At 33.2% G+C, this 25,959-nt stretch overlaps 1 protein-coding gene across 1 annotated transcript; it reads left to right on the top strand.

Annotated features, from left to right (window-relative positions):
* The first annotated feature begins 854 nt into the window (after positions 1 to 854).
* Positions 855 to 25,844, top strand: sh3gl2b (SH3 domain containing GRB2 like 2b, endophilin A1). The gene is made up of 9 exons (XM_073823375.1): positions 855 to 1,142; positions 13,288 to 13,356; positions 14,367 to 14,439; positions 18,785 to 18,928; positions 21,138 to 21,271; positions 21,360 to 21,518; positions 22,976 to 23,079; positions 23,346 to 23,470; positions 24,895 to 25,844. The coding sequence occupies exons 1-9, from the start codon at positions 1,098 to 1,100 to the stop codon at positions 25,089 to 25,091; spliced, it is 1,050 nt and encodes a 349-aa protein (XP_073679476.1). The 5' UTR covers positions 855 to 1,097; the 3' UTR covers positions 25,092 to 25,844.
* Positions 25,845 to 25,959: the final 115 nt, after the last annotated feature.

Below are 25,959 nucleotides of genomic sequence, written 5' to 3' on the forward strand. Positions count from 1 at the left end.
TGCCATTCAAAATCAATTGTTGATATCAAGAATTCAGTTCTTACTAGTAAAAACCTTTATTTTTGATATCAGCAACCATGTGGTTACTAGTAAAAATGAATGTTCTTGATATCAAGAATGTAACTGTTGATATCAATAATTGTAGTTCTTGATATCAAGAATGTAATTTCTGATATCAACAATTACATTCGTGATATCAACATCAACAATCTAATTGTTGATATCAAAAATTACGATCCTAATTGTTGATATCAACAATTGCATTCTTGATATCAAGAACATCAAGAACATTCATTTTTACTAGTAACCACACTGTAAAAAAACAATTTGTTGAGTCAAGTTAAAATAATTTGTTACCCAGCTGCATTAGATATTTGAGTTAAATCAACTTAACATTTTAAGTTGTCACATAGTACAGTTTAACATTTCAAGTTGACTGAACTTAAAATTTTTAAGGCAGCTGGGTAACAAATAATTTTAACTTGACTCAACAAATTATTATTATTTTTTTACAGTGCACATGGTTGCTGATATCAAAAATAAAGGTTTTTACTAGTAAGAACTGAATTCTTGATATCAACAATTGATTTTGAATGGCAGTCTATGGAGACATTTCACTAGTGAAAATTACAGATATCAACAACTGAATTTTTGATATCAACAATTAGATTCTTGATATCAAGAATAAACATTTTAACTAGTGAAAATATAATTGCTGATATCAAGAAGTCATATCCCTAGAAGGAATAAAAGTCACAACGGCTTGCTATAGCGAGGTGTATGTAAACTAATAACCTCAGCTGTATGAAGCGTTGAGAGATCATTGCCGAAGCTGCTGTCCGTGGTGCTGAAATCCTCCGCCAGCCGCGTGTTTCCCAAGCGCGAATACTAACTAACCATGATTTATTGGTTCAGATCTGATTGTTCTGGGGCTCATCATCCGCGCGCGCTCAGGGCGGGTCATGTGACGTCACGCGCGCGCGATCCTCGGACCAGACACTCGGCGAGTCCGCGCGACAGAACCGGATATTTGTACCTCAAAACACCCACAAAACCATCACTTAGAGCGGAACAAAGGGAACACGCAAAGCGGGGAAATGTCTGTGGCGGGGCTGAAAAAGCAGTTTCACAAAGCGACTCAGGTAAGCGCGGAATCCCTCCGTTATTCGCGGTGCTGATGACACGATGCGTTTGATCCACACGAAACCCTCCATCAGTCAGTAGGCTCTCCGTTTCAGCCTCATTCGCGAAGCGGGTTTGTTCCAGAAATAGACGCTGAAGTCTGCGGTCAGACGGTTAATGGGTTTGTTTATGATTGTATGAAAACAGCGCCAGACCTGCGGGTGGCCAGACACCGTCACGTGATCACAAATATTCACGCGCGTTATGTAATCGGCCGCGCGCGCTGGAAAGGTGCTCACCTGAGGAAGAATGAGAAAGAGTTTGTTTTTAATTATTTCCCCCCCTGTTGAATATTAACAGGATTACTGTACAGGGAAAAAACTACAATGGAATTAAGAGTTTATAATACGACAAAAAACATAATATGTACGTAAGTGATAAATTGTATAGTTATTTCTAGAGAAATTCCAAGTAACACATTACATTAAACAGAAGTAGTAAGACTGAAATTTTTTTCCCCCTATAAGAACACTCCAATAATCAATCATTTAATTTTACAGTGTAGATTGTGTTTGCATTGTGAATCAGTTCTAGTGAGTTTTCCAGCATTATATGAGGGTTTGTCGTAATAATACATTACTGACAATGCATACATTCAGTTATGAGTCTATTTATCTGTATGCGACTGTGCATGTGTTTAATAGCTTGTGACATCGGAAATAGAAATGTGAATCAATACTCTGTTTTTACTGCACACACACACACACACACACACACACACACACACACACTGAAATGAATCAATACTCAGCGAACAGAAACAATGTCACATCTGCCGATGTGTGTGTTTGTTCTGCTGGTTAGTTCAGTCTTCACTGGTAATTACAGTTGCGCTGATAATGAATGTAAAGTATTGAATTCTTCAGACAAGCAATTGAAGAATCAGCTGAGAGAACTGATGGATCTTTAAGACTGAAGAGAGTCTAGAATCACTCGTGATGCTGTGAGATCTGGACAGATTAGTGTGTGAAATTGGATGCTGACACACATCACGTGTATCTGGAGACACACACACACACTGTTCAAAGAGAAAGAGAATGAAATCTGTGTGTGTGTGTGTGTGTGTGTGTGTGTGTGTGTGTGTGTGTGTGTGTGTGTGTGTGTGTGTGTGTACCTGGTATTTATCACGTTATGGGGACAAAAGGTCCCCACAAGGATAGGAATACCAGTAAATTTTGACCTTGTGGGGACATTTCTTAGGTCCCCATGAGGAAACAGGCTTATAAATCATGCACAATGAGTTTTTTTTGAGAAAGTAAAAGTATGCACAATCTCCTGTGAGGGCTAGGTGTAGGTGTAGGGCCATAGAAAATACGGTTTGTACAGTATGAAAACCATTACGCTTATGGAATGTCCCCATAAAACATATAAACACAGTGTGTGTGTGTGTGTGTGTGTGTGTGTGTGTGTGTGAGTGTGAGTGTGTGTGTGTGTGTGTGTGTGTGTGTGTGTGTGTGTGTGAGTGTGTTTGATGTCATGTTTGATCAAGACAAGATGATGTAGTTGGTGAACATTTAATCATGTATTAATACTTAATTTAATGCATTATTTATTTAATTTATGAAAATAGACCAATACTAGTAGGACAAGTAAAACAAATCATTTTTTTTCACACACTTGATTTTAAAATGTAACCTTTTCATTGCTGAAACCCTTAAATCCAAAGTGCCAGAGGGTTACTGTAAATGCATGTGCCTGCTGGGCACCGTTTACCTGATGCAACCGGGATGGCGAATATGCGAATGGCTTGGGCCCGTCATCGCTGCTTGCAGCTATATTTTTTATTTCTTTTTATAGAAATATAATGATATGATTAATATTTAATATTATAATTATTTAGTCAATTGATGAGGATACTACTACTACTACAACTACTACTATTAAATGAGACATAGAGATATCAAGAATTTTAAGTAATATTTTTAAATTATTGTTTTTACTTTGTCTTTACAATATGATATGTCACATTGATGAACATTATAAGAGCATTAAATTATATGTAATTATTTAAATTATTCGAATATTTTGAATGATTATTTAATAATGTACAGTAGTTAAAGCAATAACACTTCATTTTATATATATATATATATACATACAAGTTTACATACACCTTGCAGAATCTGCAAGATGTTAATTATTTTACGAAAATAAAAGGAATCATACAAAATGCATGTTATTTTTATTTAGTACTGACCTGAATAAGATATATTACATAAGATGTTTACACATAGTCCACAAGAAAAAATAACAGTTCAATTTATAAAAATGACCCAGTTCAAAAGTTTACATCCCCTTGATTCTTAATACTGTGTTGTTACCTGAATGATCCACAGCTGTGTTTTTTGTTTAGTGATAGTTGTTCATGAGTCCCTTGTTTGTCCTGAACAGTTAAACTGTCTGCTGTTCTTCAGAAAAATCCTTCAGGTCGCATGATTTTTTTGGTTTTCCAGCATTTTTGTGTATTTGAACTCGTTTCAACAATGACTGTGTGATTTTGAGATCCATCTTTTCACACTGAGGACAACTGAGGGACTCATATGCAACTATAACAGAAGATTCAAACACTCACTGATGCTCCAGAAGGAAAAACTATGCAAGAGCCGGGGGTGAAAACTTTTGAACAGAATGGAGATGTGTACATTTTTCTTATTTTGCCTAAATATCATATTTTTTCATTTAATACTGCCCTTTTGAAACTACAAAATAATAAAAAAATAAGTTAAATTTACCCTGATCTTCGAATTCAAAAAGTTTTCACCCCCCCCCCCCCAGCTCTTAGAACAACTATCACTTAAAAAAAAAAAAAAACATGCCGTCATTTTTCTAAATTCAACTATTATTTTCTCTTGTGGACTATGTCTCTTCTAAGTGAAATATCCAAATCAGGTCAGTACTAAATAAAAAATTACATGCATTTTGTATGATCCCTCTTATTTTGCTAATATAATTAACATTTTGCAGATTCTGTAAACTTTTGACTTCAACTGTGTGTTTATATAATTTAACTGTCCAGAAAAAACAAACAATATACAATATGCTGAAGTAATGATAGTGAACAGATTCATAAGCATGCTTCATAAACATCTCAGAAGCGTGTTTGAGATACGACAAACTCCATAGAGGAGAGCTGAGAGATGAATAATTCATGCTCAGACTAAACCTGCAGCACTGCACCGCACATCTTTAATTTATACTGGCCAAACCACACACACACACACACACACACACACACGGCTTCAGCTGTACGTTTGGATGGACTGACAGTCTGAGCGTCTCTGTGATCATTTCATGTTAGTTTGATTACATAATGGTCGCCGTTTGTACCAGTCAGACTGATGGATTGATCTAGACGATCAATGCATGACAGAGAAAGAGGAGTGTAATTGTGTGCATGAGACTTTTGCAGAAACACTAAAGACTGTCAAGAAATTTCACTTTTTGTCATCATTTACGCTCCTCATGTCATTCAGGCTTTTATTTATACATTTTCAGTTTTTAGTTTAATTAGGGCCTGGGCCCAATGGCGCAGCCTTAAAAAAAAGCTGACTTTTGAGGGGCTCTGTAGTGCAAACCAGTTGACCTACAGTTACCAAATTACCACAAACGATTGGATATGCGTCTAACAGCACACATTTATCTATAGATTAAATGTTTAAGTTGATATTGTGAAATGCATCTAGTGTTTTATGTCTCTAGATTGTATTGTAGGCAAGTCGTGTTGATTTGAAAAAGCTAAAACATGCTTAACTCATTGCTGCTGGATGCTTGGCCGTTACTTAAAAAAACAAAATCTTGAATTTAAGAAACATAAAATGTTTCAAACATATTTCTAAATTAACTTAATAAAGAAACTAAATGGAATCTAGCCACTTTGCCATTTAAAATCCCACACTGTGTTATTTTAATGACTGCAACACAGATGAAAACGGCTATGATTACTTTAATTTTAAAGCATAATTTTGATTTGAACAATAGGTCTATATAATATATGCTGTTCCTAGAGGATGCACTGTATTAGCCCTACAGTTACAGCATGAAATATTACTTAAACCTATTACTATTAACATTTGTACATAACATTTATTAATTTTATCTCACAATGAAATTTGTTTCTCACAAATGCAAGTTTAAATCTCTTAATTCAGACTCGATTTAACTCAAAAATCAGTTCTGAGAGGAAAAAAGCCAGAAGAGCCGAGGGAAAAAGAGAGAATGACGAGTTTTTCCTTATTAGAATTGTGAAATATAATCACAGAATTTTCAGAGTAAAGTCAGAATTTTGAAATAAAAAATCAAATGTAAATTTTTTTTTTTTAAATTTGAAAATTTAAATTTAAATTTTTTTTTAATGGCTCCAAAGACTGCCACTTGAAAACCATCATTTTCTGCCACAAGAAACATCACAGTATCAGATCTGTAAGACTTTCCCACTATCTAATGCCAAATTTGTAAAAAAAAAAAAAAAAAACAAGCTCTTGTAATATGCAAAGAACATTTTGAAAATGACATATAATTTATAATCTTTTAAAATCTAGCTATTTTGTACTGTATTTGTGTAATTCTCTAGCTGTAAAGGCCATCTTTCCTGGGTTTTCTTCAACCATGACGCACTTCCCAAATGTTTACAAACCTGTAATTGGCTATTTGGTGTTAGTGTGTGTGTGTGTGTGTGTGTGTGTGTGTGTGTGTGTGTGTGTAGAGTAACCAGTATCACTATTGGAGTGTCAGATGCTCTGATCACTAGTCGTCTGATTCACACAGCAGATGAGCTGATGAAGAACACTTCAGTACTGCTCCTGCTGCTGTCTGATGTCATCACTCCTGAGGTCAAAGGTCACCAGGTTTCACTTATTGATTTTTCACTCTTTTGCGTTTAGCCACAAAACCTCAGAATTCCTGACAGTGTTGACTTATTGATGGCTTGATGAATTGACTATTGAGCTTGTGAGGAACAGAGAGATCCTCTCAAGCTGTTGTTTTACAAAAGAAGCGCTTGACAACTCATTTAGATGACTGTCACTTGTCCTGTCAGAGTCGAGTCATTTCACTGTGCTGAGTGTTTTCTATATGATGGAGGCACTGAAAAACCATTACGCACTAAAGTTAGTCTGTGTAAATGCCACTCAACCAGACAAGTGTGCGTTTCCTCATGACTGAACTCAAGCTCTCTGGAGAAACAGTGACACGATAGTCAGAGAAAAACATCTCTACTTGTATTCCTCACAAATCTGGATTTCTTTAAATGATTTATTTTATTTTATTTTTTAGTACTTCGTCTTAAACCTTTTTAAGAGGTTTGTTACATAGGCAGTGTTTTAAAAAAAAATATTCTATTTAGTTTTATTTTGTTTTTTCTACGTTTTACATTTTAACATTTACGTTTTTTAAGTTTTAACATTTTGATACTTTTTTCCAGAATTCTTTGATCAATAAAAGGTTCAAAAGAACAGCATTTGTTTAAAAATAGAAAGGTTTACTAACAATATTCACTTCTGTTTAGAAGTTTGGGGTTAGTACATTTTTATTCTTTTTTTATATACGTTTTAAGTATTAACATTTTTAAAGTTTTTTAAGTTTTAACATGTTTATAGTTTGAACGAGCATTTATTTAAAAATAGAAAGGTTTACTAACAATATACACTACTGTTTAGAAGTTTGGGGTCAGTAAAATTGTATTCTTCCTTTTTTTTCTCTGTTTTAAGTTTTACCATTTTTAAAGTTTAAGCTTGAACATTTTGATAAATAAAAGGTTGAAAAGAAAAGGTTTTCTAAAAATATACTATTCAGAAGTTTGGGATCAGTAAGTTTTTATTCTTTCTTTTTCTCCCTCTGTTTTAAGTTTAAACATTTTAAAAGTACTTTTTTCAGAATTCTTTAATCAATAAAATGATAAAAAGAACAGCATTTATTTAAAAATAGAAAGGTTTTCTAACAATATACTCTACTGTTCAGAAGTTTGGGGTTAGTACATTTTTATTCTTGTTTTATATGTTTTAAGTTTTAACATTTTTAAAATTTTTATTTTTAAAGTTTGAACAGTTTGATACTTTTATCTCAGGATTCTTTGATCAATAAAAAGGTTAAAAAGAGCAGCATTTATGTAAAAATAGAAAGGTTTTCTAACAATATACACTACTGTTCAGAAATTTGGGGTCAGTACATTTTTATTCTTTCTTTTTTTTCAATTTTTTTTTTTACATTTTTAAAGTTTTTTGGGTTTTAACATTTTAACAGTTACATTTATAATGCATTTTTTTTAAATCATCTTAAATGTTCTTAAATTTTGTTTTTATTGTTGTGATTATTATAAATTTGTATGATTTTTATGCTATTGTGATTTTAATTCCTTTTATGTACAGCACTTTGAATTACCATTGTGTATGAAATGTGCTATATAAATAAACTTGCCTTGCCTTGCCTTGCCTTGCATGAATCAAACTGAAGCATGGAGTTGTGATTAGCAAGTAAACTAGATGTATATAGATCAATTCAAACCAAATCTGACCCCTTCCCCTCCCCACCCAAATTCATTCATTCTGGATTTATTTTAATGGTTTACCCCTTAAATGTCACCCCCATTATAGAACATAGACATGAAAGTGAATTATCCAAACTTAAATTGTTATAATTCATGAATACTTTGAAATATAGTTGAAATACAGACAATTTGATATTTTTTTTAGATGACAATCTGCACATCATTTTGAAATATTAAAGTATCAAAAAGTTCTATGAGTTTAAATTTACTGTAAAAAAATGCACTGTACCTTTTATATATATATATATATATATAACACATATGTACACCCAAAATTGGTTTAAGAATGTAGGCCTTACGTCTAAATAAGTTATGTTCCAAATTTGAAGTTAATCTAAAAGAAAATGTAGATTCCTGTGAGATTTTATTTAGAGCATTATTTCACCTTTTCTGTCTAAGTTTTCTCTGTCAGTATTACTTCTGTCACAAAATAACCAGCACATATGTTAAGTCACAGTCTTAAGTCACTGGGGTATATTTGTAGCAATAGCCAAAAATAGCCAAAAAAGTAAAGATCATGTTTCATGAAGACTTTTTGTAAAATTCCTACTATAAATATAGCAAAATGTAATTTTTGATTAGTAATATGCATTGTTAAGAGCTTAATTTGAACAACTTTAAAGGTGATTTTCTCAGTATTTTGATTTTTTTGCACCCTCAGATTCCAGATTTTTAAATAGATGGATCTGAGCCAAATATTGTCCTATCCTAACAAACCATACATCAATGGAAAGCTTATTTATTGAGCTTTCATATGTACACATCTCAGTTTTGTAAAATTAAACCTTATGACTGGTTTTGTGGTCCTGGGTCACATATGGAATCTTAAGACTCAGACATTTCAGACGATATGAATTTAGTCAAAATTATAAAACGTTTCTAAAAGAGTGTGTAATATGTAGGGATCCCGATCAGGTTTTTTTTTTTGCCCTTGAGTCCGAGTCATTTGATTTCGAGTATCTGCCGATACCGAGTCCCGATCCGATACTTCTCTTTAATACATAAAAAAAGAAAAAAGAAGAGCGAAGAAACAGATCCAGGATGTTCCTTATTTTTTATTTAATTCACCTTAATTTAACATTCAACAACTCTGTAAATAAACAGAGCACTTCTGTGAGGTAGCTTGAACAATCAAGTAATAAATTCTTCACTTCTGGACTTTAGTGCAACAGTAAATATAAAAAAAACAAATAGCACCTCAACTTAAAATACCCGGCAGGCATGTAAACAAATAAAAAAATTAAAGTGCCACAGTGTTTGCTGTGTTTCTGTGTGGAGTCACGAGGTCTTACTCTGTGCCACCGCAGAACTATAGATGTGTGTGTGTGTGTATGTGTATATATATATATATATATATATATATATATATATATATACCAGAGGTTACGTTCGACTGTTACATTGCCAGTCATTTTGACGGACATGGTCATAAAAATTCCTTATCACCCGTCATTTTAATTTTCATATTTTTATTATAACACATTTAATTGTATTTATTTTTGTTCACGTTTTAATTTGTATTATGTTGAAGAGAACAGATGAGACTGCTTAACTTTTCCTGTTCAACAGCACACCCCGCAGTGACATCAATTTGAATATATTCTCATTTTAATGAGCAATATTGATCAGTAAATCCCAGCCGATCTTTTGGTGTATGCTGTTTTCAGTTGATGACTAACAACTACATAGTGCGCCTCTCATCTAATAAATCGCAATGAAACAAAGTCTCAAATTTCAAATTCAATTTCATTAGGAAATTCAAGCAATAAATACAGTTTTGGCGCTCTTTAATGTGGCATGATAGATCATTGTCGTTTTTATTTAACTTTTTTGTTTTGTTTTAATGGTTTAATCATGAAAGGTATACAATTTAAATTATGTTAAAAGTTTAACTTAAAGGGCCTTAGAAAATGTCTTTATTTTTTTTGCAAATGTTTCTTGTACAAAAATCTAAACACTGGATGAAGTCAGTTTCAAAATTCTTGTTAATTTTTTTTTTTTTGACATATTAGTCAAATGTTTTTACAGAGGAGATTTTTTCCTCATTTCGTCACAACATAGTTCAGAAAAAAAAACAGAAAACAATATTTTTTTTTACCATTTTTGGGGGGAATGAAATGTTGTTTAAGAGCAAGCTAATTCTATATGAACAAATCCCTCTGTAAAAACCTTCAGGATAAATACAAGAATAAAATTGTAAAGTTTGGTGTGTGTAAGTGCTACTGAAGTGGAGATATATGGCTCAGTGTAGAAAAAAAAACCTCATTTAGAAATCTGTATTGTAATTGAAATCTGTTAACGCAAATAGATAAAGTGCTATAAAAGAAACGCTTAACAGTGTTTTTAGGATGTTTTCCTTCCACTAGTCTGAAAAAAGACTTTATGAAAAACCAAAAAGCCCAAAATCTCAGACTTGACAGTTGCATGAAAAAACAATGTTTTTGCCTGCAGTGTTTCCCCTTAAATATTATTTCAAAGCATTTATGCCATAAATGCAACAGCTTGGGAATACTCACATAACTGCTTTTGATTCATTCATCCAAAATGTGCCAAATTATGTGACATTCAGCATTATACTGTAAATTGCACATGGCTGTATTCATAAATGTCCAGTTATAAACACAGATAATGTGACGATGCAGACAGACAGACAGACAGGCGGAAGGGGGTTGTACAGCTCTATTTTCTGTCTTAATGGTATCATCAGGTCACTGTTGCTATGGAAACTGGCTCTCTCACAATCCTCACATAATATTCAGACCCTGGAATAAACAAGAGCTCCTTGCCTTCATATGCACACATACTGTATGATTCACATCAGAAGAATGACGTCAAAATGCTACACAATCCTGTTTATGAATAATTAGTGTCTTGGAGTGGATTTCATCTTCGAATGTAGTGAAGTCATGCTTTCTGGTGGTCTTCTGAAGATCTTTACTGGTTCTCTTGAGAAACACAGTCCAGAAGTGAACAGCCCATAATTACTAGTGGAGCATCTGCAGTTTACAATCATGCAATCCACAACCCACACACTGGAGAAACTGTGATCTTACTCACGATTTCAGACTTGTTTTCTAAAATAAATGCCTAAAAATGTTTAAATCAAAATGCATTTACTTGCAAAGTAAAATCATAGATAATAAGTCGTTTCTAAAAAAATGTATGCAAACATTTTAATTTCGCATCAGGTTTCAATTATAGAAGTATTTTTCAAAAGTTTGGGATCAGTACGATTTTTAATGCTTTTTAGGGAGACACTGCAGGCAAAAATGCTGGTTTTTCATGCACCTGCCAAGTTTGAGATTTTGGGCTTTTTGGTGTTTCATAAAGTGTTTTTTTCAGACTAGTGGAAAGAAAACATTCAAAAGCACTGGTAAGTCTTTCTTTTATGGCAGTTTATCTATTTGTGTCAATAGATTTCAATTATAGTCCATATTTTTAAAGGCTCCTACACTCAGCCATAAATCTCCACTTCAGTAGCACTTTTATTCCTGTCTATATTCTGAAGGTTTGTACAGAGGGATTTGTTTATATATAATTTGCTTGATTTTATACAACATTTTATTCCCCCAAAAATGTTTTAAAAGTAAAGCGTTTCCTGTCTGTTCTAAGTTTTTTCTGAATTATGGAGTGACACAATGAGATAAAAAAAAGTAAAAACATTTGACTCTAATATGTCAAAATAATTAAACAAGAATTCTGATTCTGACTTCATCCAGTGATTTTTGTACTAGAAATGTGTGCAAATTAGCGCATATTTAATTAAATAATGGCTCATTTGCATATTTATTTGCATATATTTTTGCATATTTCATTTGCAAATATTTTCATTTGAAAACTTGTAATACAATAAATGTTTGCGATTATCAATGTAATAAATCAGCTGGGTAAGTAAGGTGATAACCCTGTTCACCTGCAGTGTCTCGCCTTATGCTCATCAAGGCTGTGTTCATTTGATCGAAAATACTGAAAAAAAGTAATATTGTGAAATATTATTATGATGTAAAACAATGTCTTTCTATATCAATATACGCTGAAATTTAATTTATATCTGTAATTAAAGTTTTTTTTTATCTTTAATGTCACATGATTCTTCAGAAATCATTCTAATATGCTGATTTATTATCAATGTTGTAAATATTTTTTGGAAACCTGTGATACTTTTCTTCAGGATTCTTTAATCAAAAAAAGAATCAAAAATAACAGCATTTATTTAAAAATGAAGTTTGGGGTTGTTACATTTTCATTCTTAGTTTTTTAGTAGAATTCTCATTAGAAATTAATGCTTTTATTCAGCAAGGATGTGTTAAATTAATAAAAAGTGATGGCATAGATTTACATTGTTAGAAAAGATTTATATTTTGAATAAATGCTGTTCTTTTTAACTTGTTATTCAAGAAGAAGAAAAGAATATTTGGCAGCACAACTGTTTCCAACATTGATAATTCTAATAATAAATTAGCATTTTAGATTATGATGATCATGTGACACTTAAGACTGGAGTAACAGCTGATGAAAATTCAGTTTTGCATCACAGGAATAAATTATATTTTAGGGTACATTAAAATACAAAAACATTTTGTACAACATTGTAAACATTGTAATAACATTTTGCAATACTACAGTTTTTTTCTGTATTTTTGATCAAATAAAAGATACTTCTTTAAAAAGCAATGCTGATCCCACACTTTTGAGCAATATATATATATATGTGACCCTGGAGCACAAAACCAGTCTTAAGTCGCTGGGATATATTTGTAGCAATAGCCAAAAATACATTGTATGGGTCAAAATTATTGATTTTTCTTTTATGCCAAAAATCATTCGGAAATTAAGTAAAGATCATGTTCCATGAAGATTTTTTGTAAAATTCCTACTATAAACCTATCAAAATGTAATTTTTGATTAGTAATATGCATTGTTGAGAACTTAATTTGGACAACTTTAAAGGTGATTTTCTCAGTATTTTTTTTTTTTTGTACCCTTATATTCCAGATTTTCAAATAGTTGTATCTCAGCCAAATATTGTCCTATCCTAACAAACCATATATCAATAGAAAGCTTATTTGCTGAGCTTTCATATGTTGTATATATCTCAGTTTTGTAAAATTTTACCTTATGACTGGTTTTGTGGTCCAGGGTCACACACACACACACACACACACACACACACATATATATATATATATTATAACTAAATAAAAATGACATAAAATATTCAAAATTAAGTGATTTTATGTTAAAAACAAAACAAAACAAATATCCGTCAATCGCATCAGAAAAAAATAATAATTTGGTTTGTTTTTCTGACCCGATTGGGAATTTTCATAATTTATTTTCTTTTTTTTTTAAATCAAACTTTTTGAAAATAAGACATATTTTCTAATCATTCTAGACATAATCTCCAGTAAATGTATCTTGATTTAAGGATATTTAGACATTTGTACCGGAAAACAAGACAAAAATTATAAGGAAGAACATGATTTTTTGAATAGTTACGCTATGTTTGTGTGTTTTGTGTAATTGTAATAATTTGTGTGTTTTTTTTTTGTTTGTTTTTGTAGAAAGTCAGTGAGAAGGTCGGAGGAGCTGAAGGAACCAAACTGGACGATGACTTCAAAGAAATGGAAAAGGTACCGTCATACATTCGTTCGTACGTTCATTAGTATTTTGTCTTGTTTTTCATTACAAATATGTACAAATTCTTAAATCAAGATCTGTTTACCTGAGAAGGGAAGATATTTAAGATTTTAAGATTTTGCTTCCAGTGTTGTTTTCGTCAACGATGACGATGACGAAATCATTTCGTTGACGCCACTTTTTTTCATGACGATAACGAGACGATGACGAGATAAACATGGCTCGTTGATGACTAAAACATGACGAGACGTGTGTGAGTTTTCGTTGATGAGACGAGAATAGACGAAAATGTTAGTGGGTGGTCCGTCAGACGTTTAAAATGCATGACATTTCCGCTTATTGTGCATGCCAATCAAAACCTAAGAAGTATCTGACGCTATGGCAAGCCGTTTTAGCATTAAATACTCTTTGCTATACTAGTATGGCAAGCGTTTTAGCATTCCATCCTTGTTTGTCTTTTATGTCTAAAACATTCCTTCATTATTGTAATTATTGGTGAAAATAGTCGATCCGGAAGCTCACATTGTGTTGAACTATAGATCTGCTATTTTCAGAACTAATAAGTGACACTACCCAACAGCAAAATACTTACTGACCTACAATAATTTGTTAAAAGACTACTTTTTTCCCCTTTTTTTGACTAAATCTAGACTAAAACCTTTTTGACTTTTCGTCGACTAAAATTGGACTAAAACTATCACATATAGAAGTGACTAAAATTTGACTAAAACTAAGAAGCATTTTAGTCCAAAAGACTAAGACTAAGACTAAATCTAAGATGGTTGTCAAAAACAACACTGTTTGCTTCTCCAGCAAATGTATCTTGATTTGAGAATATTTAGATATTTGTACTGGAAAGATATTTATTTTTTGCTGTGTACCCTTATAAGACTGCATATTTTTATGTGTGTTATTATTGCTAAAAGTTCATTTTAAACACTACAGACAAATCCAAACCTTAAAACACACTTTAATTCATGCACTTGTGTGTGTTTGTGTGCAGAGAGTGGACATTACGAGCAGAGCGGTGCTCGACATCATGACCAAAACCACAGAATACCTGCAGCCAAACCCTGGTGAGTGTGTCTGAGTGAGTGTGTGCTAAGGGGGTGTGATAATATCTTAATTGTTGTTTTAATGATTTGTGATTTGACATTATTGAGTACAGTGGTGTAGCAAGTCAGCCCCGGCCCATATGCAAAAAAAAAATATATATATATATACAATCCCCCCTAATCATTATTGGCTCCAAATCGGTTAACTTGTAGATTGTTCTTAAGTACATAATGTTATATGAGTATTCACAAGCTGTTTTATTTCTGGTATAAATGCTTGGAAATAATATTTAATGTTTTCAAGTCCATTCATTATTTGTAGCACACAAGTCTCAGCCTATAAATTCTGTCAATTTGATGATAAAATACACACAAATAACAATAAATGTTTTAACGCTCTTTAATTTGTAGTGAGATGATTATATTCACCTCAGATCAAGCAGCATGTGAATCAATGATCTTTTCCTTTTTAATAGTTGCAGCACGAAATAAACATTTAAAAAAATTAATGCATGTTAAAAAAATTAATGCACATGATGTCTCGTGAAAATCAATCAGAGTTTGAAAAAAAAAAGTCAATAAAACATTTTGTGAATAAGTCATAATAACATAACTTTTAGTCTACCTCAGAAAAACCAAAGCCTATGAATTTGCCAACGTTGTGAGAAGCCCCTGTCTGCAGCCTGCAGATCGAGGCGGGGCTGAATCTGGGGCGGGGCTGCACGTGTCGCCCCGCCCACATGCCTTCTCATTGGTTGTAGGTAAATGAATAATGTCGAGATAACGTTACTCCCACAACTCATCTCATTGGTGGCAAAGTAATGACGTTGAGTACATTATGAAGTTAAGGGAAATGAAATAGTAGATAAAATAGCAAAGGAAGTTACTAAAAATAATCAAATTGATTTTACAGTTATTATTAGAGGAACAAAAATTATTATTCAAAGTAAATTAAAGAAACAATGGCAACAACAATGGGAAGAAAATAGGAAAGGACGATGGTTTCATAAGATTCAAAGGAGAGTGGGAGAAATAAGGTGTACAGAGAGGAATAGGCGAGAAGAGACAATAATATCAAGGCTTCGGTTTGGACACACGGGATTAAATGAAACATTACTGAAAATAGGTAAACATGGCACAGGGAAATGTGAATATTGCCGGCATGAAGAAAGAGTGGAACACCTCATATTAGAGTGCAGGAAATATGAAACTGAAAGAAGACAATTGACTTATAGCGTAATATGGAATTACCCAATATAACCAAAAGATGGAAGCACAGGATTATTTATTATGCAGCTGCCTTTTAAATTCCCTACATTTTTCGAGACGTCTTGCTTTTCGATTAATTATAAAATTACTAGAATAATAAATTGTAGTACTTTTACCGTTCTTAAGTATATATTATAGGAAGTGCAGAAAATCATTAAGCTCACACACAAACAGCCTATAAGGGTAAATTATTTAAATACTAATATATAGTTCACTACAAATACATTAAATAATTATGGTATAATAATTAAATAATGCAGTCAATGTGAATCGATAGGAATATTAAATATTTTATAAAATTTAATAACATCTTTTAAGTTTTATCTTGAACTATAAAATCTATTGATCTATTAACCATACTTGTTCCCGCTGTAGTTTTGTTACTCTAAATTTAGTCTGAATCATTTAAGCTCTTTTTTGCCATCAGCTTGTCAGATGTTTGGTCCAGTTATTACTGTCAATCGTAGCAATGAATCGCGCATATTTAGCCGAATTAGGCTACTCTATTTTTTTAAACTGGCATCTGTCATTCTTGAAACGGTATACATAGACGTTTGATCCTCTTAGACAAACAACACTTTTCTTCGATTGTGAATGGATTATGTAGAGAAAACGAACAAAGTACGCTCATATTACGGCACAGTACGTTGACCAGAAATGCCTTAGCTGGCTTGACTAAACAAGGAAGTAATCCGATATGGTAAATTAATAGCGAAATTAGAAGAAATTAAAATATGTTTCAATTTAGTAGATATACTTTGGGAAGGGTCAACAGATGGTTATAGGGTGTTATTTCAATTTCTTACAGAAATTAATGTATTTGAGCACAGAGGACTCAGACTGCTGTTTCGCATGTCACTAAGATCGGGAGTGAGAATCAGAAATAACTGTGAACATTATTATCTTAAATAAATAACAGTGAAATTAATTTATGTGTCGACATAATTCATTCATGTGTCATAAATGTTTGTAATAAACAACTCTGATGTTTAACAACACTTTTCTATTTATTAATTTAATAACATAAGGATAGTGGACACTCTTGCTGATAATTTTCCACATTTATGTATCTTATTAACAATTAAGACAATAATTTTAAAAAAGCTGTAAATAAACACCACTGGTTAACATTGCACAACATGCTTGTAAATGTATGTAACCTTGGACCACAAACCAGTCATAAGCGTACGTTTTAATTGAGATTTGTACACATCTGAAAGCTGAATAAATAAGCAAAGGATTCAGCGTTTATACTAAACGTAATCCATTTCACTAACCAATGAGATGAGTTGTGGGAGGGATGTTGCGTCGACGTCATTAATTTACCTACTACCAATGAGAAGGCACGTGGGCGGGGCGACACGTGCAGCCCCACCCCAGATTCAGCCCCGCCTCGATCTGCAGGCTGCAGACAGGTGCACTTGAACGTTGTTTTCTTTTTTTCATAAATCAGCCAGTTAACTGACTTGAAGCCGACTTTTTTATTGCTGTTTTTCATGTTAAATATGAAGACAGGTTGGATGCCACAGTCCTTTTAAATATTGTTTTTGGGTGGAGTAGGTGGAATTTTCACATTAACTTTATGCAATATAACACGATTTTATTACATGAATTCTTACGTTTTAAAGTAGTAATTTAAAGCATTTTATAAATATATTTTTAATGTCTGTGAGGCAAATATACGCTGAGTTTCAGATCATTTTTGTGAAGCGCTCCTCCTCAAGACAGAGACGGCAGAAAGCGCATGTTTGTTTTCTTTAGCTGTTTTACAAAAGCACAACGTTTTGTTGATATTGTGAGTGCACACAGATAAAAGTAGACCTTTTGCAGTTCCAATTGAAGTATTACTCTTACCTTTATGAGCAAAAATGATGGAGTATTTTAGGTTTCCACTGTTATTAAGAAAAAATGCAAGTGATCGTGCTGGAGCTTCCATGTCCCGCAAAGCGCGCTTTAGCTTTCACTCTCCACACAAATTATTGGATAAGAGTCTAACAGCGCAAATTTATCTAGGTTAAATGTTTAAATTAATATTGCAAAATGCATCAAGTGTTTTATGTCTCTAGATTTTATTTTAGGCAAGTTGTGTTGATTTGAGAAGGCTAAATTGATCAAACATGCTCAACTCATTGCCGCTGGCCGCTTGGTCGTTATTTAAAAAAATAAAAGCTTGAATTTAACAAACATAAAATGTTCCAAACTAACTTAAAGAAACAAAATGAAACATTCTGTTGCGTTTTTTCCTTTACAAATCAGCATGACTACAAACAACAGTTCAATAAACAAGACTACTGTTTTAGAGAGCATATTTTCAGTTTTTGCACTATTTCGCCAACAAAAATCATTTCAAACACAGCCATAGTATTGTTTTGCACCTCTGAGCAACATGATGGTGCTTCGTTTCTGAATGAATCAAGCGTTTAAACGATTCGGTTCAATTGCAATGACTCACTTATTAACAGCACTTTTCTGCCATCTACTGGTGGTTTTAATTTCACCTTTAAAGTACCTTTTTAATTTTTTAAATAATTTCAAATATCCGTATTCAACGTTTTTTGTTTAAAAAAACAAAACAAACATTATTTATGCATTTGTAACTGCAGGTTAAAGCATTCCATGTCCCTCTAAGCTGCATTCACACATGTAAACATATAGTATATAATCTAAATGCCACATATGCAACATCTGCAAAAATGAATTTTGCTGATACTGATTTAATTTGTTTGGTAACAGCCTAAATGTATTATTATTATTATAACTGACTGATTAAATGTAAGAATTTGACTCAAAAGATGATGCACACTTTTCGAAAAAATATAAAAATGCCCATAAAGGGTAAAAATCAATTTAAATATATTGGAAAAGAATAATGTCTATCACTGCTGTGAACTGACCACACAGAATATGAAGAATATCAAAAACTTTAGGAGTCAGCACGGCATTCCGTAAGCACAGCAAAATCCTCTAATTATCATTATCGATAAAATTCCAAAAAATATCAAGATATTATTTTTGATCAATATCGCACGCTCCTAGTGTGTGCATGTTTGGGTCCGCAGCTCTTCTAAATGTGAATGTGTGTGTGTTTGTGTTTCAGCATCCAGGGCCCGTCTGAGTATGATCAACACCATGTCTAAGATCCGGGGTCAGGAGAAGGGTCCAGGTTACCCTCAGGCTGAGACGGTGCTTGGAGACACCATGCAGAAGTTCGGTCGTGAGCTCGGAGAAGAGTCCAGCTTTGGTAACACACACACTCACATACACACGTTTTTGCTGTAGTTACAAAGTTTTTACCTACAAGTTTCTACTATATCACTATTTTTGCACTGCAACTGCAATAAAAGAACACAGCAAATCAGCATATTAGAATGATTTCTGATTCTGAAGGATCACGTGACACTGGAGACTGGAGTAATGATGCTGAATATTCATGCCCTGTGGCGAGTTACCTCCAGGGGCATTTTTGTGAAGAGCTCCTGTTTAACACCAAGACATCAGGAAGCTTTTGTTGATATAGTGAATGCACACAAATAAAAGGAGACCCTTTATCGATCCGGACTATATGTGACCCTGGACCACAAAACCAGTCATAAGGTTAAATTTTACAAAACTGAGATATATACACCATATGAAAGCTCAATAAATAAGCTTTCTATTGATGTATGGTTTGTTAGGATAGGACAATATTTGGCCGAGATACATCTATTTGAAAATCTGAAATCTGAGGATGCAAAAAATCGAAATACTGAGAAAATCACCTTTAAAGTTGTCCAAATTAAGTTCTTAACAATGCATATTACTAATCAAAAATTACATTTTGACAGGTTTACAGTAGGAATTTTACAAAAAATCTTCATGGAACATCATCTTTACTTAATTTCCTAATGATTTTTGACATAAAAGAAAAAACAATAATTTTGACCCATGCAATGTATTTTTGGCTATTGCTACAAATATACCCCAGTGACTTAAGACTGCTTTTGTGGTCCAGGGTAACATATACTACTCTTACTTTTATGAGCAAAGATGACAGCGTATATTTTAAGTTGTTTTCAGATCGCGTTGGCGCCTCCATGTGCTGCAAAGCAAACTTTAGCTTCCACTCTCCACAAAACGATTGGATTTGTGCCTAATAGCGCACATTTATCTAGGTTAAATGTTTAAACTAACATTGTGAAATGCTTGAACTTGAAGATTATAATTTTGGCAAGTTGTGATGATTTGAGAAGGCTGAATTGATCATACGTAGTCTATGATCAGCTCACTATCTTCTGGCCGCTTGGTCGTTATTTTCAAAAAATAAAAACTTGAATTTAGCAAACACAAAAAAATGCATTTTTTTTTTTGAGCTCTCTCGGCCACCATTAATTTCTTTTTTCTTTCATTCTTTCCTTCCTTCATTCTGTCTTTCTTTCAGGCATGCATGACTTTTAATTTCAACCTAGAGAAGTTCTAATAACAATTTTGTGTACACTTGTGTAAATTTGTCTATATCTCACCAAAACAAACAAATCCCTGTGTGTTCAAAAATACTTGGCAATAATCACATTCTGCTAAATAGTATCTTTTCTGATACCCTTCACACAAAGAAAGAAGCTCATATATTGATTCAAATACAAAAACGTAAATTTAGCAACAAAAAAAAAAAAAAAAAATTTGCAGGTGTTTTTTTTTTTTTTTTTTTTTTTTTTTAGCTCTCCCGGCCACCATAGATATCTGTCATTTCTTTATTTTTCTTTCTTTCTTTCTGTCTTTCTTTCAAGCATGCATGATTTTTAACTTAAACCTAGAGAAGATGGACAGTTTTTATAGCAATTTTGTGTACGCATGTGTAAATTTGTCTATATCTGTGCACTGGAATCTTCTTCTCTCACCAAAACAAATCCCTGTGCGTTCAAAAATACTTGATACCCTTGATACTTTCTGATACCCTTCACACAAGGAAAGAAAGGCATATATTGGTTCAAATATAAAAACATAAAATTTAGCAATCAAAAAAAAAAAAAAAAAAAAAAAAGCATGATTTTTAATTGCAACCTAGAGGAGATGGACTGTTATAATAACAATTTTATGTACACGTGCAAATTTGTTCATGCAAATTTGTCTATATCTGTGCACTGAAAACTACTTCTCTCAAATAGTACTTTTTCTGATACCCTTCTCACAAAGAAAGAAGCTCATATATTGGTTCAAATAAATGTGATTTGAAACAGAATGGAACAATGGTTCAATAAGAGGTTTGCGGAGAGCGATATATTCACAAGGCCTTATAGTAACAGGAGTGTCTGGGAGCCTTCATAGATGAAGATCCTTGTCTAAGAGGCCTTGTATAGGTTATATGGGACTAATATATTAAACATAAATAAACATTTGTTTTCATTGTTGGGTTTTGTGTACCAAACTGGATGGCGCAACCTTGAAGTTGTTTGTTGTTCATCTGTGTGTCTCAGGTTTGGCTCTGATGGACGCCGGAGAATCCATGCGTGAGCTCGGTGAGGTGAAAGATGCTTTAGATATAACCGTCAAACAGAACTTCATAGACCCGCTGCAGAACCTGCACGACAAAGATCTCAAAGAGATTCAGGTGAGAGACTGAGATAGTTTGGGTTTTTCTGTGAGAGAGCTGAACGCTGACAGACAGACGCGTGTAAATGTCCGTCTTCCTCCCGCAGCACCATCTGAAGAAGATGGAAGGGCGCCGTCTGGACTTCGATTATAAGAAGAAGCGTCAGGGAAAAGTGACGGACGACGAGATCAAACAGGCGCTGGAGAAATTCGACGAGTCTAAAGAGATCGCGGAGCAGAGCATGTTTAACCTGCTGGAGAACGACGTACGGTGTTTTACTAACTACACTGTAAAAAAACAATTTGCTGAGTCAACTTAAAATTATTTGTTACCCTGCCTTAAAATTTTAAGTTCAGTCACCTCAAAAAAATGTTTAGTCAACTTAAATCAGCGGTTCTCAATTCCAGTCCTCTGCATATTTTGCATGTCTCTCTTAGTTAACACACCTGATTCAGATAACCAGCTCGTTAGAAGTGAGCTCTGTGCAGGAACCGTGTTCCGATTGACATGGTCCCTGCACAGTGTTCATTGTTCCCTACTCCCTGAGCGAGGAAATCTGTTTACTACACTTCGAAACATTCATTCACAAATTTGCGCTATGCCACCGCATGCAGCGTCTTCACACACAGATATAACTTACTAGAAGAGTGTGAAGTGTGACATAAATGCATCTGTAAATAAATAAATTTAAATTCATGTCTTGCACACTTTAATGACCTTCAGATGGAACATATACGCTCGCTTTGAACTAATGAATAATGGCGAAATACCCTGTGATGTCCACTTCGAAGTGCAGTAACGTTGGAATAGAACAAACGTCTGAAGCGATACGTGAAACACACAAAATGTGCAGAGCGGTGGGGCACGAGGACTGGAATTGAGAACCGCTGACTTAAATGGTGAGTTTTACTAAACAACTTAGATTATTTGAGGTGATTTAACTTATATACTTGATTTCAAACAAACCAAATGTTTTGTTTAGTCAACTCCAATATCTAAGTTGCCACTTAGTACAACTTAACATTTCAAGTTGACTAAACTTTTTTGAGTCGACTGAAAATTTTTTAGGGCAGTGGGGTAACAAATTATTTTAAGTTGACTCAACAAATTGTGTTTTTTTTTTTTTTTTTTACAGTGTACCACTTGCATTAGTAATACAGTATAGAACAGGGCATATTTAGAAAATGCAAATGCAACAAAAAAACTAAAAAATCTTTCAAATATATTGTTTTTTTGCTCTTTCATTCCAAATTGCAGATCTAAATTTAAGTTGAAGCCTATATTATTTTGGTATACAGCACTGCACATTTTGGCAAATGTAAGTTATCCAGGAGTTTACATATTGTGCATGGTACATACCATTGATATGCTATAATAGCTTTTAATTAACATTTTGAACTTTAAAATTGTATATTTTTAATTTTGACAAAAACTAATAAAAACAACAAATAAACTAAAACATTTGTACTATAAAAAAAACAGTTGAAAACAGTTTTTATTAATTTTGTGTATGTTGTTTTAATTAGTTTTTTATGTTTATATTGTTTTAATTAGTTTTTTTCTGTGTTAGTTACTTTAATACAGCAGAATAAACTAATCAAAATTAAGAAAAAAAGTTTCTGTTTTTTATATTTTGTTTAATTTTAGTTCATGTTTATTTTATTTCAAATAACAAAAACTCTTTTTATTTTTTTTTATTTGTGTGTGTGTGTATCTGTGTAGATCGAGCAGGTGAGTCAGCTGTCGGCTCTGGTTCAGGCTCAGGTGGAGTATCATCAGCAGGCTGCTGAGATCCTGCAGCAGCTCTCCAGCAAGATAGAAGACAGGTCAGATGCTCCAAACTATCATGCACCTAGGTTCTTCACATGACACATACTGTACATCCACTGGGAAAGATACATTAAACAACACTTTAGTTTTTGAGATTTACCGGATACACGTTTCTAAAATAAAATTAAATTGTCTTTAAAATATAATTACATGCCAATAAATATTAAAGTGTTATTTTTGCATTTTACAATGGAGATTAATGAGACACTATTCTTGAATTATTATGTTTTGTTAAATTAAAATTTGTGTGTGTGTGTTACAGGATAAAGGATATGTCCATCAAACCCCGGAAGGAGTACACCCCCAAACCCCGCATGGAGCTTCAACTGCCCAGTGAGAATTACAACGGAGGAATAAACTCTGCAAAATCACCTGCACGCTCACCAGGTACAAACACACACACACACACACACACACACACACACACACAAACACACACAACAAACATGCAGACAATCACACAAAAAAAGATGTGTGCAATTTATATTTCATCCCCAAAATCAAAATAAAAAGTACAAATAACTTCTGTCAGAATAGTTGTCTACATTAAACTGTTTTCAAAGTTATGTTTCACAAAAACATACTATTTTAGTCTTTCTATTTAAGAATTTTAAGTTTCATTTTTATGTTTCTTGCTATTTCTTTGTAACTATTTGTAAAATATACTACCAATTTCTGAGTGTAAGTTGTTTCAAAGTAAATCCTACAGGATTTTTTTCAATGTACAACTATAACAATAACAACACAGAGTCATTGGAATCACTTCCAGAGCAATGTCCAGAACAGAAATCTGAAGTTGGGTTTCAAATTCTAATGTTTTTTTTAATTGTGGATTTCTCTTATTATTACCCCATAAATTAGTAAATAATGTCAACAGACAGAAAACAAATACATTTTTACTATGTTTTTAGGAATAAAATGTTAATAAAACTTCAGACTATAGAGAGGAATAAAACTATAAACTTTGGTGTAAGTGCTGCTGAAGTGGAGAAACAAACTCACAGCCTTTAGAAATAAAATGTTGTAAAAATCAGTGTGAATGAAATATGAACAAACCCCTCAGTAAAAACCTTCAGACTATAGAGAAAAATAAAACTGTAAGTTTTGGTGTATGTAAGTGCTACTGAAGTGGAGAAACAAACTCACAGCTTTTAAATATATGCATTTTCGCCATGTTTTTAGAAATAAAATGTAAAAATCAGTGTGAATGAAATATGAACAAACCCCTCAGTAAAAACCTTCAGACTATAGAGAGGATTAAAACTGTAAGTTTTGGTGTTTGTAAGTGTTGCTGAAGTGGAGAAACAAACGCACAGCTTTTAAATATATTCATTTTCGCCATGTTTTTAGAAATAAAATGATGTAAATATCAGTGAGAATGAAATATGAACAAACCCCTCAGTAAAAACCTTCAGAATATAGAGAGGAATATAACTGTAAGTTTTGGTGTTTGTAAGTGCTGCTGAAATGGAGAAAAAACTTTTAAAGATATGTATTGAAATTGAAACCTACAGACGCAAATAGATGAAGTGCAGTAAAATAAACACTTAGGTGTGTATTTTGCATTTTTTCTTTCTATCAGTCTGAAACAATACAACTAGGTATTTTGGCTTTCTTCTTTGCAAATGTACATTCTGTAAAATGTTTTAGTTTAATGAAACTGTTTTCACTACTATAACTATAACTATAACACTACTAACTTTTAGTTTAAATATAGTTCTTGTTTCCATTAATGATGATAACCTATTACATGATATTAACACATTACACTAACTAGCTTTTAAAGAGCTTTCGTTCTGTCTGTCACTCAGCTCCGTTGGATCAGCCATGCTGTCGCGCGCTCTACGACTTCGAGCCGGAGAATGAGGGTGAGCTTGGCTTCAAGGAGGGCGACATCATCACCTTGACCAATCAGATCGACGACAACTGGTACGAGGGCATGATCCACGGCCAGTCAGGGTTCTTCCCCATCAATTATGTGGACATCCTGGTGCCTCTGCCTCACTAGGCTCCGCCCACCCCCGCTGTTGCCTAGCAACCCAACAGCCGCCTTTATTGTGCATCTGTGCTACAGCTTCACTTCCTGTTCCTGTCGATCAGTGACTCAGAGGATTATCATGATGATGATGATGATGATGATGATGATGATGATGATGAGGATTATAGACATTACAGAGTCCCGTCTGAGTGGAGAAACAGTTCATGTGCTCAGTGTGAGTGTTTGCGCTCGTGGACTCGTGGTTTACGGTGAATCATGAGTCTGTGTATATTGTTTTTCTCGTGTTTCAGATTATTTATTTGTACTTCGCCTTGATTGACGTAAGGGAACTAGCGCTTTACTCTTCTGATAAACCTCACTTAGTCCAGCTCTATCCCAGCATGCTTATAAGAAAGTTCTGGATGTCCAGATGTGTGTTTGATTGCGTCACCGCTCTCTGTTTATCACACATTAAATCTTTTTCTCCTAGCTAAGCTGCAAACAACAAAAAGTTGTTCTGATTTAAATTTTATTGCTTGCTGATGCATTTTGGCTTTGGCTCAGAACAGAAATGTTGCTCCTGCACTGCAAAAGTGATGTTTTATCTTTATTTCCAGTACAGGTATATTAATATTCTTAAATTAAGATACATAAATTACTTAAAATATTATATCTTGTTTTCTGCAAAAAATCGGAGGCGAACAGTAGTAAAGTATTTTTACTTTACTCAAGTAAATTGAAAAAAGTATGTGTAGTTTATGAGTGTTTTTCTTTGGAAAAGTTTACTTCACTACATTCCAAAGCATAATGTCATACTTTTTACTGCACTGCATACTTCATAAATAAAAGTTGTTGTTTGTTTTACTTTTAATACTTAAGAACATTAAAAATGTAGTAC

Source organism: Garra rufa, chromosome 18, assembly GCF_049309525.1.
Source record: "Garra rufa chromosome 18, GarRuf1.0, whole genome shotgun sequence".
NCBI lineage: Eukaryota > Metazoa > Chordata > Actinopteri > Cypriniformes > Cyprinidae > Garra > Garra rufa.